Source organism: Mytilus trossulus, chromosome 1 (genome assembly GCF_036588685.1).
Source record: "Mytilus trossulus isolate FHL-02 chromosome 1, PNRI_Mtr1.1.1.hap1, whole genome shotgun sequence".
NCBI classification, from domain to species: domain Eukaryota; kingdom Metazoa; phylum Mollusca; class Bivalvia; order Mytilida; family Mytilidae; genus Mytilus; species Mytilus trossulus.
The window spans coordinates 15055903-15069275 of record NC_086373.1 but is presented as its reverse complement, the minus strand read 5'-3'; the positions used below and the strand labels follow the sequence as shown (position 1 = coordinate 15069275).

The 13373-nt window shown below is 32.3% G+C and overlaps 1 protein-coding gene across 1 annotated transcript; it reads right to left on the bottom strand.

The window, feature by feature from the left end:
* Positions 1-1265: 1265 nt before the first annotated feature.
* On the bottom strand, positions 1266-13373 carry LOC134724995 (caspase-6-like). Its single transcript, XM_063588866.1, has 5 exons — positions 13363-13373; positions 11809-12047; positions 9316-9500; positions 8220-8364; positions 1266-3156 (listed from the first exon to the last, which is right to left on the bottom strand). Exons 1-5 carry the CDS (start codon positions 13371-13373, stop codon positions 2927-2929), a joined length of 810 nt encoding a protein of 269 aa, XP_063444936.1. The 3' UTR covers positions 1266-2926.

Here is a 13373-nt window from a genome sequence, read left to right as displayed (position 1 = left end):
TTTCAAAAGTGAATTACAAGTAAGAAAAATTCAGCCTTTATATATCAACTGATTGTTTGTGGATTATTGATAAAAAAATGTGGGTGTGAGTTTCCGATACAGATACATATCAAGATTATTTCGTGGGTTTAAACACTATAATAACGTTTATGCAATAGCCTTGAAACTATCACAAACATTTGTTCCAAATAAGATTATGAATAAAGAACATGATTATCTAACAGTTGTTAGAGTCCAAATTTCCTTCAGCATGTATCATTTTGTGTAAGTAGTCAGTTGGTAGTTTGTTGTTTGGTTGGTTAGTTGGTAGTTTGGCATGGTTATTGCTTTTAAAATAACTTAAATTCTTACAGTTATATGGTAGCATCTTATCTGACATTGTCAATTTTTCAATGAGGATTTGACTTGTACATAGTTGTAAATCGTTGATCAGGAATTATAATACATGCTTCAAAAATATAACTTACAATCAAATATTGTGTATACTGCTCCATTTGCTTTCTCTATATGCCTTTTTATGTTTCTTTGATACATATGACGTGGCTCTGTTCTTAAACATCCCGTCATTGTGATATTGTGCTATGTAAATTTGTTGTATTCTTGTCTTTCGGGTTTGCTTATGTGCTTTGTATTTATATCTTCTTGACATTGTGTTTCTTTGATTTATATTTTATTTTATTGTGATTAACATTATAACACAATGGTGACTGCTGTACCGCTATTTTAGACATTTTTACATTCTATGTCTTTGTCATTTTCACATTTAATGTATCGTTATCAATTAAATGGATTTTGATGCGGCTGTCAAACAAATGACAGATTTACCTTGCTATAAAACCAGGTTCAATCCAACACGTTTATAATAAGAAAATGTCTGTACCGTGTAAGAAATATGACAGTTGTTATCCATTTAATGTGTATGACCTTTTTTGGCATTTGATTCTATAGGGACTTTCCATTTTGACTTTTCCTCGGACTTCGGTTTTTGAGATTTTAATTTTTGTTCACACACACATGAACACGTTTTTGGTCTATTAGGTCGTAGGATTGCTGTGTCATTGACGTTTAATCTACATCTAAAATAACCGTTTGAGACTTAAATTCATGTACACTGTTTGGAGTCCACAGTATCAAAGGAAATCATGTAAAATGCCAAATACATATGCCTTTTTCTTTTTTATTGAAAATTTACATATACATGCTGCAGTACATAGTAAATGTTTGTGTATCTTTAGCAGATCAATGTCAATATATGGATCAAGTAGAAATCGATGCAGAAACGAAACTATTACAAACAATATCTGAAAGAGGCTATACGATATTTCCATGTTTTAAAAATGCTAAATGCATCATTTTACTGTTTCTGTACACTAATGTAAAGAAATGCTACACGCCATACTGTTAAATAATGAATGATTTGATAAAATTTGTATCACTTTCAGCAGAAAAAACTGCTATGTAGGGCTGCCTATATATATGCTGAATTAAAAAAACATAAAGTTAAGTGTACAACGACAGAGAAGAAAAATACCATATTTTTCGATTGCCATGAGTTATGATGTTTAGATATGAAAAAATAAATGAACATGCATGTGTGTACAAATAAATGTATTATAAACATTTGGTATATAAAAACATTTTTTAATACATATTTGCAATTTACTTTGGGATTTGAAAATTTAGCTTGAATGTAAAAAAAAATGCTTTGACCTATTCGATGTTAAATTATCATAATAAATAAGAAAATTTTTATAGAAAATTTTAAAGTCGTTGAAAAATATTCTTAGATTTTAATATAAACTGATCAATAGATTTGTCTTAAAAAAATTTTTTTTTTTTTTGCCGAACATGTTTTTTTTTTTCCATATGTTTGGTAGATTTATAATTTAGCATGTCGATTTTTTTTTATATACATTCCACCTTCAAAGCAACTTTGTAACGTATTGAGTTGAAACTAACAATCAATCAAATTATCTTTACTGAATTTCTTTGACAATTTTTCTACACTAAAAAATATAATCTGCTGGTGATTTAAAGGCACCTTGTCACAATTTTAAACTATTGAACATCTTAAAAGGATTTTTCATTTTCACCATAATTATGTTGATGAATTATTACAATTTTTAATGTATTGAGTTGAAACATACAATCAATCAAATTTTCTTTAATGAATTTCTTTGACAATTTTTCTACACTAAACATATAATCTGCTGGTGATTTAAAGGCACCTTGTCACAATTTAAAACTATTGAACATCTTAAAAGGATTTTTCATTTTCACCATAATTATGTTGATAAATTATTACAAACCGTGTAATTTTAACACTGTCATATAATCTTATAAAAACTGTTTATGTTGGGTATACTTGACATTAACAGGAGATTAGCTTATTAAAGCAACAACTTTTTGTTTGTAAATCATTTTTGTTTTACATGTATTGTTTTCTATAGATAGACGATTTATTGTCATTTCACAATAAAATATAATTTACAATAATTGTTACTGGTAACAAGATGAACACCATGCAATGAACTTTTATATACTGTAAACCAACTTAGTTTCGCGAGCGGTTTATTTTCGCGACTTTCGCGCGTAGAAAAATAACGCGAATATAAATCGTCGCGAATATGTCAATCTTTGATCTTTCCTTAATTAACTTCATCAAGTAAATCAGATAATCGCAAAATTAAATAGCCGCGAAGTGGGCAAGAAAGGGTAAAACGCGAAATAAAGTATACGCGAAAATAAGTTAGTTTACAGTAGTATCATTATATCTTTGATCTGGATAAATTCCTAACGCCATGTTACAAAAGTAAGTGTTGTATCACTCCTAAATAATCACAATCCCCCCACCATATAAATTACATTTTCTGATATCAAATCAAAATACATTTCTATCTTATTAAAGTTAAAATCCTTGCTGAAGTTAATCATGTGTCATGTTCAGATACAAATCCTTCGTCAGGTGTGATACAAAACATGACATCTGTCTTATATCTTTAGTCGCGTTATGACTGGGCTCAAATTGCATTACTTGACTATTTACTCTGGTCAGAACACTGTAGAAATCATCGTCTTTATCCATGTTCTTAAGCTCATCTATAAGATAGTGTACAAATGGTGATGCCTTCTCTGTTTGTTGGAATGATCTTTCACCTGTAAATTTATAATACATATCTCTACAAGTGTTGGTTTAACGTAAAAGTATTTTTTTGGAAATGGTTCTTATTCAATCAAGGAAACCTGTTTTAAGAAAATAGCAGGTTTTGAAATGTTCAACTATAACTCTGGTAAACGGTCAATTGAAGGAAGCTGTCCTTAGCATTGTCAATTTCAATATATATATATATATTGCGAAAGCAAATTAACAGATCTAACATTGCTGGGTTGATGTTTAGACGAGTTGTAAATACATTATGTGCACAGCCATGTATCACCATCATTGGTGGCGATCCGATGGAAACATCTGTTGTAGAGTTGTCACTGACTCAGACGTACTTATATATATATATACGAGTCTAAATTGAAAACTACGTTCAAACCTATGATTGCGTTGGATAAAAACCGCAATTTTTATACGTCTGCATGTTAAACAAATTTCGTTGTAGAAGGGTCTAAAAACAGCACAAACAACATTTTCCAAAAGACCAAAAAAGTGAAAAAGTATATTTAAACAAAACGCATTTGACTAACAGGTCGAACAACTGATGTTCTTTAACCCTGTTGACTGCCATTGGCGATTGCCAAATGAAATTGATCACAAGATGTATCAAAATGGATCTTAATATAAATTTAATAAGTCACGGAATTTTTTTTTTGTTAACTTGTGGCCACGATGTTGTGCCACAAACATTCGGTGTCAATATTTCTTTAGTACACCAGATCTAGATTTCGACAATATATGTCTCTTCAGTGATGTTAGGGATCGAAACGGTATTTGGAAGGCCATATAATTTACTCTCAATTTAAGATTAACTCTTGAATTTAAGAGTCAATATAGGATGAACGGATCATATTAACCGGAGGGAAAATATGATACATGCCCAAACAAAACATATAAACGAGTCTAAATTGAAAACTACGTTCAAACCTATGATTGCGTTGGATAAAAACCACAAATTTTATACGTGTGCATGTTAAACAAATTTCGATGTAGAAGGGTCTTAAAACAGCACAAACAACATTTTCCAAATGACCAAAAAAGTGAAAAAGTATATTTAAACAAAACGCATTTGACTAAAAGGACGAACAACTGATGTTCTTTAACCCTGTTGACTGCCATTGGCGATTGCCAAATAAAATTGATCACAAGATGTATCAAAATGGATCTTAATATAAATTTAATACGTCACAGAAAAAAAATGTTGTTAACTTGTGGCCACGATGTTGTGCCACAAACATTCGGTGTCAATATTTCTTTAGTACACCAGATCTAGATTTCGACAATATATGTCTCTTCAGTGATGTTAGGGATCGAAACGGTATTTGGAAGGCCATATAATTTACTACTTAGGAATGGAAATTAACTTCAAGCTATAATTTCGGATATTGCAAGTCACAGACTTTTCAAGCCAGTTCGCATTGGAAAAGATGAAAAAGAGAAAATATCTTTTTTAAATCTTTCCTTTGCCAACAAAGGTCTTGATGGCGTCAACCTAGGCAATATCCTTCATTATAAATTAGTTCAATCGAAAATACCTCCTTATTTCAAAGACCAGTCTGTACCAATAATTTCTTATACCTATACCAAACCTATTGCAACTAAATTTTCAATTACAAACGCGTTTTGCAGGATCTCGATATTGATGACTTCAAGTCTAAACCTCCTGATTGCACTTGTGCTAGTTCCCAATTCACATATAATCCTGCTGGCCACGTCATTACCGGTGACCTTAACATTGTTAATAACACCTCTCTACGAAATGTGTTATCGAAAGGTCCGAAATATCGTGAGCCTAAATCCATCAATTGGAAATACAATTTTAAAATTTTGATGGATTCAGTCGAGGATTATGCAAGGCAATGGGCTAAGCGCGAGAAGGAAGACGTAGACACTCTATCCGAATGGATTAAGGCAGTGAGGTCGTTAATACAAATCAGAATTAAGAAACTGAATGGGTCCATCAATGCCCATTCTACGTCAATCTTTAAAGACCCTAATGTTGCTAAACACCTATCCGACCTCCATGATAAATATATTGTTGTACCCGCAGACAAAGCCCCAAATAACATCGTTTTTGTCTGTAAAAGTCATTACATTAATTGCTTGATAAACGAATTCGGTATAGACAATCACTTGGAAACTCAACATATACCCTCACGACACTTACCAAAGAGGAAATCCTGGATAATCATAGGTCTGTTCTTTGTTCCTTTGGTATTTCAACCAAAGATGAAGAACTGGATCTTCCATCACTGTATTGGATACCTAAACTACATAAGTGTCCTAACAAACAAAGGTATATTGATGGGTCTTCCAAGTGCTCCACGAAACCTCTTTCTAAATCATTAACATCAATTTTATCAGCAATCAAAGACGGGCTTCAAAGTTATTGTGAAACTGCCTATTCTAGAGGTGGCGTGAATCAGATGTGGATACTTAAAAATTCCAAAGATCTTTTAGAGTATATACAATCTAACTCTCTTTCATCTTGTAACAGTATTAAAACATTTGAATTTTCTACTCTTTACACAAGTATTCCACATTCCAAACTAAAAGACAAATTGAAAGAGTTGGTATTACTTTGCTTCATAAAAAAGAATGGCCAACGTAGATACAAGTATCTTGTCTTAGGGAGGGATAAATCCTACTTTGTAAAGAATCGCTCTGATTCAAACAAAACATTCTCTGAAACCGATATTATCAAGATGCTTGATTTCTTGATTGACAACATATTTGTTACGTTCAGAGGACATGTTTTTCAACAGACTGTCGGCATCCCAATGGGAACAAACTGTGCCCCTCTACTTGCCGACTTGTTTCTTTATTATTATGAGGCTGACTTCATGCAGGAACTTCTTAGGAAGAAAGATAAGAAGTTAGCAATATCCTTTAACTCTACTTTCCGCTATATAGATGACGTTCTTTCACTAAACAATTCAAAATTTGGTGACTATGTGGAACGCATCTATCCTATCGAATTGGAGATAAAGGATACTACAGATACAGTTAAGTCGGCTTCATATCTTGACTTACATCTAGAAATTGACAATGAGGGTCGGTTGAAAACAAAACTTTACGACAAAAGAGATGATTTCAGCTTTCCAATTGTGAACTTTCCATTTCTAAGTAGCAACATTCCAGCAGCACCTGCATACGGGGTATATATCTCCCAATTGATACGATATTCCCGTGCTTGCATTTCCTATCATGATTTTCTTGATAGAGGGTTACTGCTCACAAGGAAGCTATTAAACCAAGAGTTCCAAATGGTGAAGTTGAAATCATCCCTTCGTAAATTTTACGGACGCCATCACGAGTTGGTTGACCGTTATGGTATAACCGTTTCACAAATGATATCGGATATGTTTCTTACGTCGTAACTACAATCCCCTTCCCTTTCATGAATGTGACCTACCGAATTAGACTATTTACCGGATTTGTAATCACATAAGCAACACGACGGACGGGTGCCAAATGTGGAGCAGGATCTGATTACCCTTCCGGCGCACCTGAGATCACCCCTAGTCTTCTATGTTGTGTCGTGTGTACTATTGTTTTTCTGTTTTTCTTTATCATTTTTAGCCTTGGCGTTGTCAGTTTGTTTTGGATTTATGAGTTTGACTGTCCCTTTGGTATCTGTCGTCCCTCTTTTACTCTGAATTTAAGATTGACTCTTGAATTTAAGAGTCAATATAGGATGAACGGATCATATAAACCGGAGGGAAAATATGATACATGCCCAAACAAAAAATATAAACGAGTCTAAATTGAAAACTACGTTCAAATATATAAAGGTTTGGGTTTTGCTCATTGTTTATCAACAATCTTGTATAGTTGTTCATTTCTTAGTAATCTAGTTTCTTTTGAAGAGTTGTCTCATCTCATGCAAATCTCTGATTCCTTTTACGGATTTGGCTATACTTTTTGGACCTTTCAGATTATAGCTCTTCATCTTTTATATAAGCTTTGGATTTCAAATATTTTGGCCACGAGCATCACTGAAGAGACATGTATTGTCGAAATGCGCATCTGGTGCAAGAAAATTGGTACCGTTAATTTAATTGCAACCATCCCTTGTCTATTTTTCATATCTCTTAAGCTTTATTATTGATATTCCAACTAAAACTAAAAAAATGCTAGAAAGGAAAATCTAGCTTGTAAAAAAATTTGAATTTAAGTTCTTTATCTTATCGGAACTTGAAAAATAATGTATATAATTCTTGTGATTATTTTTATCAATGCTTAAATTTGCGATATTTTGTGCAAGTAACTTGCTAATTTGGGGAATTATGTTTTTGCAATTGCTTTTAATCGACTGTAATTGCTGTTTCAATAAATAGTCTTCTATCTAAACGTGAGCATAAATACATTTAAAAGGTTGGAAGGATTACAATTCCAACTTGCAGAGAAGTGAGATTCCCCCCCCCCCCCCCATCTCTTTGATGAAGGGCTCATTGTAACGTTGAGAACAGCAATAAAAGTTGGTGTAGGGGTAGCAGAGATAACACTTTAACCTGTCAAGTGTTTCATTAAGAGTCTTAGAATAATCCAAGATTTAATGAAGATACAGGACAGAGGAGACTTGGTTTATTAAAACAGTAGGGGCATAAAAAGGCAACATAGTATACCGCTGTTCAAAACTCGTTAATCTATGGACAAAAAACAAAATCGGGATAACACACTAATATTGAGGGAAAAGCATTAAATATAAGAGTAGAACAACGATGTAACACACACAGAAACAGACTAAGCATTGGCAAAATCCGATGAGAATAACACATATAACAATCATTTAGGAACAAACAATAATTTACCATGTTTCTTAGATATGCCTTCTTAGATAAATGTCAATGTCTGTGTATTATGATAGAGTTAAAATCAGCAGACATGATTTAAAGCTATGGCAGTCAAACTTCAAATAAATTAAAAAAAAGGTTCGATACCATAACTGCCAAAACTGAGTATTGCTCATTGTAGTACAAGAATTTGATGTTCCATAGATAATGAATGTCAACCCAAATATATGCAGTGAATTCAAAAAATATTTGGAACAAACCTAATGCTGTAGAATAAACTGCAAGGAAATCTGCCTCATTTGGTATACGAACAACTTCTACATCTTCGGAAACACGAATCTTTTCCTGTTGTACTTTTTCATTGACAATGCCAGCACCACTATTTGGAGATAATTGTCTAGACGCCTTATAATGAATGTTTAAACATATGTCAGTGAGGTTTAATTAGTCGAAAAACAATCAAGGTTTACACCATTTTATATGTATACTTTAAAATTATTTTAGACAGTAATAACCAGTGCTTACATAATAATTTATGTATAATCCATTTGAAATTCAGTACAACAATGGTTGATATGCAAAACAAAAACGGTGCGACAACCCATATTTCATATCAAAATGTTGTGAATTGAATTAAAAAGTATTCGATTTTAAATGCTTTATTAATAAACAAATATATTTTATGCTCGTAATGCATGAAGTCTATATTTAGGTTTCAATTGACATAGATTAAATTTTATATGCTGCGTTTTGTGTATTATTTTGTTTTTGTTTAGATCTTCGACTTAGGAGCTTGAATGTCCTTCTGATATATTTTGCATCAACTTTTATGTAGATGGTTCAAACATTGTGAAGTAAAATTAAGGAATTTGGTGACCATAATACTCTTAAATCGATATTTGGTGTCTACTTGGCTTTACTTTAGTTGCTTTTAATATAGACAAACCAAACAGAAATATGGCATTTTAGCATACTGTTGTAGCTCTTAAATATATTTTCTCCAATTTATCTATTATAGCCCGGTCGTGTAATGTTATCATTTTAATGTTATAATTAACACTGTCATTAAAGCGGGAGGTTAAGCATTCCACAACACCAGGTTCAACACACCATTTTTTCATAAAATGCCCTGTACTAATCAAGAAAAATTGCCATTGTTTGATACGTTTTCCTCAGTTTTAGTTTGTAACCTTGATTTGTTTTTTCCTTATCGATTAATGCATTTTGAGCAGCAGTATACTACTGTTGCCTTTATCAAAGACATTTTTAGATGATGATTGCAAAACAGGGTGATGAAATTAACTTATCAGAACATTATTCCGGTTTGCTAATAAAAAAAGAGAAATCCTTTCCTACCTGAAAAATAAAAATTTTGGGCTTCAAAATAAGTTCGGGACAGTTTTCTGCACTGAAACAGCTCATGATACTGTCGACCTGAACAGCTTGGTCCTTGGTATAAACACTGTCAGCATTACCATGTGTCAACATAACTATGATTAGACAGTCTATCTGCTCTGTTTTCTTAGTTAAGTTATCCTTTACTGCAAATGAACATACAGTTGTTAGAAATACATTATGCTTTACACATACATAGATAAAACGATAAAATAGTGTGTGCACACAATTGAAAGAAGAATTTGTCTTGATTGATATCCACACTAGTTTCTACCTCGGATAATGAACATTGAATTTTCTTTATAGCACTGAAAGTTAAACATAATAGATAAAAACTTCGAAAATCTGTTTGGCACAGTTGAGCAATAACCGTATATTCAACACTCCCCCTAAATAATATTTGTTTAATAACTTCCATTCACCATGAAATAACTAAATCAACGAATTAGATAAATAAAATCTTGTTTTCAACAAGAACTGTAGAGAATATTTGTTTTTAAAACGAGGTTATAATGCACATAAACCTTTCTACATTCATTTGGGAATCAGACGTTATTCGTTGTCACACGCGTACGGTACTAGTTATACGGAAGACTAGATTGGGAGTTGTAACTTTAACCGAACTTTCCTGCAGCCTTAATGAGACAGCATTTGAGTGTTTCTTATCAATCGTCTTTGAGTTATTCTAATTAGGTATTTGTAAGTTTTACTAGTTCATATATTTGTTAGCTTTACATAATCAGATATGTGTTAGCTTTACTAAATCAGATATTTAATAGCTTTACCTAATCAGATATGTGTTAGCTTTACTAAATCAGATATTTGTTAGCTTTACCTAATCCGGTATTTGTACTGTTCATAACCAGATAACTGGACATGCTGTGATATTAGTCTTCTTAATCATGTATTTGCTTATTTAACTTTACCTGACCAGATCTTTGTTATTTTTATCTTATCAGATATGTGCAAGCTTCTCTTATTAGAAAAGAGGGGCAAAAGATACCAGAGGGACAGTCAAACCCATAAATTGAACATAAACTGACAACGCCACGGCTAAAAATTAAAAAGACAAACAGACAAACAATAGAACACATGACAACATAGAAACTAAAGAATAAGCAACACGAAAGGGAAGGGAATTGGAGTAAAGACGTACACTAAAACTATTTAAATTTGTTAATTTTACTCTAATCAGATATGTGTACACGTTTTATAATGAGATATTCGTATACTGTATATGATCAGATGTTTATTATTTTTATCTAATCAGATATGTGTTAGCTTTATAGCTAATCATATATATGGACACTATACCCAACCAGATACAATTTACCGTATCAGATATAATAGATATAGGAAGATGTGGTGTGAGTGCCAATGAGACAACTCTCCATCCAAATAACAATTTAAAAAGTAAACCATTATAGGTTAAAGTACGGCCTACAACACGGAGCCTTGGCTCACACCGAACAACAAGCTATAAAGGTCCCCAAAATTACTAGTGTAAAACCATTCAAACGGGAAAACCAACGGTCTAATCTATATAAACAAAACGAGAAACGAGAAACATGTATATATTACATAAACAAACGACAACTACTGTACATCAGATTCCTGACTTAGGACAGGTGCAAAATTTGCAGCGGGATTAAACGTTTTAATGGATCTAAACCTTCTCCCTTTTTCTGAAACAATAGTATAACATCACAACATAGAAAAACATACGATAAAATATCAATTGGCAGACTTAACTCATTCAAAAAACGTATGATTACACAATGAACGAATAAATTTGATCTGCGATATCTGAATACAAATGCACAGTTAATTAAATATTAGAGACAAACATTCATGACCAAAAAGCTAACATACAATTTCAAACACAGGACATCACTGAGAAATATTTAACCAATTAATAAGTACATTCAAAGAGACCAATTATTTGTACACGTGACTCATCATAAGTTATGTCTGATATTTGATCTTTTCATTATCCTCAAATATTTTTGATAATAGCATAAACGGTTTTTTACATTGGATGCGCATTTTGACGATCAACATATATTCAGTGGTGCTCGAGGTAAAAGCATTTGCAAATCCAAAGCTTATTACAAGATGAAAAACTATAAATCAAAAAAGGACAAAAAAAGTAAGCCAAACCAGGCAAGGATTCAGAGCTATCCAATATGGATATACATTACTTAATTTGAAACATGAATGCCCTTTATGTCATTTGTTTCTAATGCAGACTAATACTGAACACAGTTTGAATAGGAACAAAAGAGCCACCAAGTTAAACATGAAGTGTTACAGTGAATTATGTTTGATTTGTTTGAGATATTGATTTTGCCATTTGAATAGGGACTTTCCTTTTTATCCTTTCCCTGGAGTTCAGTTTGTTTATGATTTTACTTTTTTTCTCTTCTTCATAATGCCTTATAAATAATATCTTACTTTCAGTGAATTTGTTCTCCATATTCTCCTTTGTAACATCCTTTAGAAGAATAGTTTTAAAACCAATGTCATTGAATCTCTCTTCTAGAGGCTTAGCTTCATTTTCAAGGCTACCAGGACGATCAGGTAGGCAAAGGCTAACATCAAATTCTGAGTTATTAATCACAACTGCCAAACCGGAACGAATAATATATCTTTCAGTGTCCAATACACTTCCAGATATAGAACCTGATGTTGTCCTACAATGAAAAAAACCGTGTCTGTTTGTTTTATTTTTTCGTATTGACATTATCACTTAATATGATGTAAAGAATATTGCAAAAGTTTTTTCATATAACATTGATATAAGTCCTTTCGTATCTATTTATTATAGATTATCAGTGATAATGTTAACGTGATTGATTTTCTCGCTTGAGCCGGGACGGCGAAAGCAAGAAAGGCAATCGACCTGAGGAAAAATGCACAAAAAAGCGATAATACATAATACATTTTACAATGTTCAATTTTTTCCCCATGTACTAGTATTTGATTTAAATCGAAAATTCGTCTAAGTTCTGATGGCTGCAGGAGTTTAGTCTTTTTAAATGAAGAAGGAGTATTATAAAGAATCTAAGACTATAAGTAAGAACCTTCCAAAATTCGACCGAATCTCATATTACCTGTTGTGTAGATATATATAAGGAATGCATTTTTTCAGATATATTTTGCACTTCCTTCTTGAATTCTTTTTTAAATCAAAATTAAAAGTAACGTCAATTTGGCTTGTGTTTGTCTTACTCGAACTTCGTACATAATAGTTATCAAAGGTACCAGGATTATATAATTTAGTACGCCAGACGCGCGTTTCGTCTACATAAGACTCGTCTGTGACGCTCATATCAAAATATTTATAAATCCAAACAAGTACAAAGTTAAAGAGCATAGAGCATTCAAAATTCCGAAAAGTTGTGCCAAATACGGCTAAGGTAATCTATGCCTGGGATAAGAAAATTCAAAGTTTTTCGAAAATTCAAAGTTTTGTAAACAGGAAATTTATAAAAAAAAAATGACCACATTTTTGTTATTCATGTCAACACCGAAGTGTTGACTACTGGGCTGGTGATACCCTCGGGGACGAAACGTCCACCAGCAGTGGCATCGACCCAGTGGTGTAAATAGTTATCAAAGGTACCAGGATTATATAATTTAGTACGCCAGACGCGTACTAATAAGTACCACTGATTAGTCTTTTGTAGACGAAAGTCTGGCGCGAATACAAAAATTCAATCATGGTATCAAGATGAGTTTTTCGCAAAGCAAAAAAGGAACATGTATGTTAATCCTATTGGAAATTTAATATTAAAGACAAACAATTTTTAATAGTTTTACAATTTACATAATGAAGATATTTTCTAATGACAGACAGAGTATTGCGAACATATGAAGAGGACCTATGATAATTGTGATTCTTAAAAAGTCTTTCAGTAATACCTTCGTCTAATAATGGAAATACATATTTCTTGGATCACGAAACTCGCAGAAAAGGAAACAAGATACTACAAACTATATATCTACCTTAATGTCAT

What these genes read in the sequence shown, in the direction of transcription:
- LOC134724995 (XM_063588866.1), bottom strand. An exon ending in GGAGAACAAATTCACTGAAA is followed by an intron (nt 9,501 to 11,808) that starts GTAAGATATTAT and finishes GTTCATTTGCAG; the next exon opens with TAAAGGATAACTTAACTAAG. An exon ending in CCAAAATTTTTATTTTTCAG is followed by an intron (nt 8,365 to 9,315) that starts GTAGGAAAGGAT and finishes ATTCATTATAAG; the next exon opens with GCGTCTAGACAATTATCTCC.